General features: G+C 51.9%; 2 protein-coding genes across 2 annotated transcripts; one reads left to right on the top strand and one right to left on the bottom strand.

Annotated features, from left to right (window-relative positions):
- Nucleotides 1-1,319: 1,319 nt before the first annotated feature.
- Nucleotides 1,320-1,991, top strand: PHYSODRAFT_299485 (hypothetical protein; the record flags this gene model as incomplete). Its single annotated transcript, XM_009526358.1, has 1 exon — nucleotides 1,320-1,991. One exon carries the CDS (start codon nucleotides 1,320-1,322, stop codon nucleotides 1,989-1,991), a length of 672 nt encoding a protein of 223 aa, XP_009524653.1.
- Nucleotides 1,992-3,932: 1,941 nt separating this feature from the next.
- Nucleotides 3,933-4,343, bottom strand: PHYSODRAFT_488192 (hypothetical protein; the record flags this gene model as incomplete). Its single annotated transcript, XM_009526357.1, has 1 exon — nucleotides 3,933-4,343. A coding segment is annotated over one exon (411 nt), but the record flags the coding sequence as incomplete, so codon positions are not given.
- Between the last annotated feature and the right edge of the window lie 10 nt (nucleotides 4,344-4,353).

The raw sequence follows: 4,353 nt of genomic DNA, 5'->3' as shown, positions 1-4,353 counted from the left end.
TTCTTCGTCGGCGATCTGCTCACGTAGACTCTGCAGTGCCTCCCGAAGCCCAGGGAGATTCCGGTACTCTTGCGCAAGCTTTGTTTTCATAGTCTTCGCGTGGTAGATGCGTTTAGAGTCTCGCACCGCCTTTCGGCGCGCTTTGTGGCCAGGTTTGCGGTAGAGAGGCTTAGGTTGGGGGTTGTTTTTGGGGCGCATCTGGCGGTGGGATATGACGCGGCCACGGTAGCTTCTAGTCCAGCTTTTGCGCCTTCTACGGCTTCCAGCTTCACTTGCTGCGGTAGGGGCGCCGTCACCATGGCCGGAACCGAATCGTCGTCGGTATCGGCGGTCAAGTCGATCAGGTCGGCGGGCGTCTGCATGGCTACCTCGAGATGGGCCTCCTCGTCTTCGCTGCTGTCCCCGGCCGACAGCTCGTCGCTGCTCACCAGGTCGGCTACGTCGGCGGAGCGCATTTTGCACAATGAAGAAAATGAGCACCGCACCACACTAGAAATACATAAAGTTGTGGATGCACACCAGCAGTGAGTGTCAAAAGTTAATACAATCAATAGCCAAACGGCGTCATCAACCGTCTTGTCCCACCTGACCTCATAAAAAGGAGGGTCAAGCGCAGCAGAGCTGCACTATACGCTTCGTCTCTGTAAACCACACAGTAATTTTGTGTGTTTTTCAGACCTGTGTCGGTATTCCTTATATTTTTTCCATCCTGATTTACCATGAACTCGCAGTATCGTAGATCCGTGGCCTAGCCGAGAGCCACGTGTTTAGCAGTCAGTTCGAATCACGTCAGGGAATAGACACTTCTCTTCGAGAAAATATAAGGAATACCGACACGGGTCTGAAAAACTCACAAAACTTCTGCGTGTTTTACTGAGACGAAGCGTACAGTACAGCTCTGCTGCGCTTGGCCCTCCTTTTTATGAGGTCAGGTGGGACAAGACGGTTGATGACGCCGTTTGGCTATTGATTGTATTAACTTTTGACACTCACTGCTGGTGTGCATCCACAACTTTATGTATTTCTAGTGTGGTGCGGTGCTCATTTTCTTCATTGTGCAAAATGCGCTCCGCCGACGTAGCCGACCTGGTGAGCAGCGACGAGCTGTCGGCCGGGGACAGCAGCGAAGACGAGGAGGCCCATCTCGAGGTAGCCATGCAGACGCCCGCCGACCTGATCGACTTGACCGCCGATACCGACGACGATTCGGTTCCGGCCATGGTGACGGCGCCCCTACCGCAGCAAGTGAAGCTGGAAGCCGTAGAAGGCGCAAAAGCTGGACTAGAAGCTACCGTGGCCGCGTCATATCCCACCGCCAGATGCGCCCCAAAAACAACCCCCAACCTAAGCCTCTCTACCGCAAACCTGGCCACAAAGCGCGCCGAAAGGCGGTGCGAGACTCTAAACGCATCTACCACGCGAAGACTATGAAAACAAAGCTTGCGCAAGAGTACCGGAATCTCCCTGGGCTTCGGGAGGCACTGCAGAGTCTACGTGAGCAGATCGCCGACGAAGAAAAGCCGCCTGCTCAAACAGCCGGCGAGGCGGTTGTGGAGCATACTGAAGAGCAGCAACAAGTGGCGGAGGCGCTGGACGCGAATGCTCCTGCTACGGGTGCCATTTTCTGGCCGCGCAGCATCGACCACTCGCTCGAGCTTACTGTTGCTGAGGGTGTCAGAATTAAGGGGTACTGGCCTTCGGATGTGTGCCAGTGCCTTGTTGATTGCTTTTCGGACGGTTGCTCGAACGCAACCTCTAGTCTCTTCTGTGATGAAGACAACTGCAAGTTTGAAGGGCGTTGTTCGAATGGAATACTGGAGTGCAGCGCCATGGAGCTTTTTCAATCGGCAATTGGTATTGGAGTCCGTGCGACGGACACGATACCTGTTGGGGCCACCTTTGCGCCGTACACGGGCTTTCTGACGGATTTTGATTATGATGCAGAAGTCCACCAGCGTCACTACGTCATTTCGCTACACGCTCGTAGCTAGGACGACAAGAAGCTGTTCATTGATGCTGAATCTTCAGGGACGGTTGCTCGCTACATCAACCATTCATGCGAACCGAACACGGAATTCGTGGAGACGCGGGTTGCGGTGAAAACCTTTATGTAGCCATGCCAATATTTACAGTTGAGAAATAAGCGTAGTAAATTCGGATGTAATAGATCAAGGCGAAGCGAACAACGCCACGGACGCTTCCAACCGACCAATATTGAGAGTGAGGGGCTCGGAAACGACACACTGAAATTTGTAAGTTGGGTCATTTGTATCAGTAATGTTGTCACTGTACTATCAACTTTACCGTGCCAGTGCAAGTTGTACCGTTTCGCTAGACTTGCAATTAAGCACAACGGTATTATCATACTACCACCGGTAATATTGACCTGGTCACGGTACTCTTTCGATTACCGTGATGTACCGTATCCTGATTTGGTGTACAGTGACCAAACAGTAGGTAGTACCTTAACTTACCAAGGGGTACCGTATGTAACACATTCATACCGCAGTATGATTTAAGCACACAAACCACTTATTTCGTATTCAGCTTGATTAAGCGTAAGCACTAGGTAGAGCGACATCATGGGCATGAAAGGTCGTTTTTGGATATTCTGTAGAATCCACGGCGACGCCAAGGTTAAGGACTATTCGTGGGCACGCACGCGATTGACCCCGGACGAGCGTCAAGGCAGGGATGAGAGTTTTCTTCGAACTCGTAGCGGTAAAATGATGCGGAAGCGATATTGGCAGTCGGGGCGCCATGGAAGTATCTTCCATGAAGACGATGACGAGGAGGAGGACCCGCGGGACGAAGTGGAACTATTGGAGAGATGTCTGTGGCGCGCGGACTTAGAAGTGTGCGGAGCACCGAATAGCAAACTGCTAAAAGCTACCCATGACAGCTACACCAAGTGCATCAGAGTCGCGCGACTGAATCGGAAACGGTTGCTACAACAAGAAAGACGGCGTACGGAGGCACAGTCTTACAACGCGGCCCTACTTCGTATTTGCACGGAAACGAAGGAGGAAACGAAGGAGGTGGAAGCAGATGCAACGACGGCGAAATAACTTGCCAGATAATGCGCGAGAGAAGAAAACCGTAGTAACATCTAGAAGTGGGTTAATACAATGTTCAACGACAACACCAGCCTCATGCTTTAGTAGAATATTGAGGGTGAGGGGCCAACCGCAAAACACAATACTTCGTGCCGGAAGCAGCAACCGAGGAGGGTTTCATGCGAAACGCGTAGTTAGAAGCTAATGTAGCAACGTCAACAAACGCTTTTACATGAACGTTTGCTTTGTATTCGCAATATTGAGGATGAGGGACTCAATGAAACGCTACGTGAGCGATAGACCAGCACCGTTCAACGGTGGCCGTCCTGCCGAAGCATTTGCAGCCACGTTTTGGTTATCTCCAGCCTTACGGATGATGTTCCGGTTCACTAGGATGCGCCTTCCCTGGGCGTTCACCCTATGCGAAGCGAACCTCGCGTGAAGGAGGTGGATGCACGACCCAAACTTTCTCCAATACCTGCATTGACACCATCCAGCCGCCGTATCGACAAGCCATCCTTCGTCAGGCTGTCCGTGGTACTCCATTCGCGCGTAGTTCCCACCCATTTGCGCTGTTATAGCTAATTACTCCACGGTTCTCTTTTTCGAGGGAATGTAGAATCGAGGGGCCGGACGAGATTGAACTCGAACATGGGCAGGATTGGGGCCGCCAGTGGATTGTTCGTTCAGCTGCAGAAGTTTGTCACTGGCTTACTGCTTCGCACGTCGGACAAGAAGGGCTGTGGCTTCAGGTTGCATCCGGAATGGTTTAGGTTGGTGTGGCATATCCGCACAGCACTCCGCCAGGACGTTTATCAGCATGCCCATCTTCAACCGCGACCGCAGCGTGTAGTCCCGCTTGATTACACGATTGACCTATTCCACAGGATTGTTGGTAGTGGCAAACCCTGGCGCCGTGTAACAACATTGCCAGCGCGAAAATCGGGCACCAAGCCACTGAGACTTGAAATAGGCAGTAAACGCTTCGAGATCACTTCGCTCATTCCACTCCTTCCAGTAACAGTTTGCGGCTTGGACCAACTCGGGAAAACTTGAGCAAAAATGCATGTCATAGATCTGGGTGAGTACTCCATTGGCAACACGATCTGGGAGGCACTTCGTCTTCTCTTGAACTTTCTTCATTACGTGGAAGAAGCACATCAGGAACATGAAGTCCGAGTCATCTCGGAAACCCTGCTCCAACGCGGTCAGCTGACCACTCTCAGCATCGCCCATCACAAACTTTAGACGAATCTGCTTTCCTGTAGTATCCGTGTAAATAGCGCGGAAAGCACTT

The sequence above is a fragment of the Phytophthora sojae genome (genome assembly GCF_000149755.1).
Source record: "Phytophthora sojae unplaced genomic scaffold PHYSOscaffold_3, whole genome shotgun sequence".
NCBI classification, from domain to species: Eukaryota; Oomycota; class Peronosporomycetes; order Peronosporales; family Peronosporaceae; genus Phytophthora; species Phytophthora sojae.
Note: the sequence above shows the minus strand (reverse complement) of the source record. Positions and strands in the feature narration are given on the sequence as shown.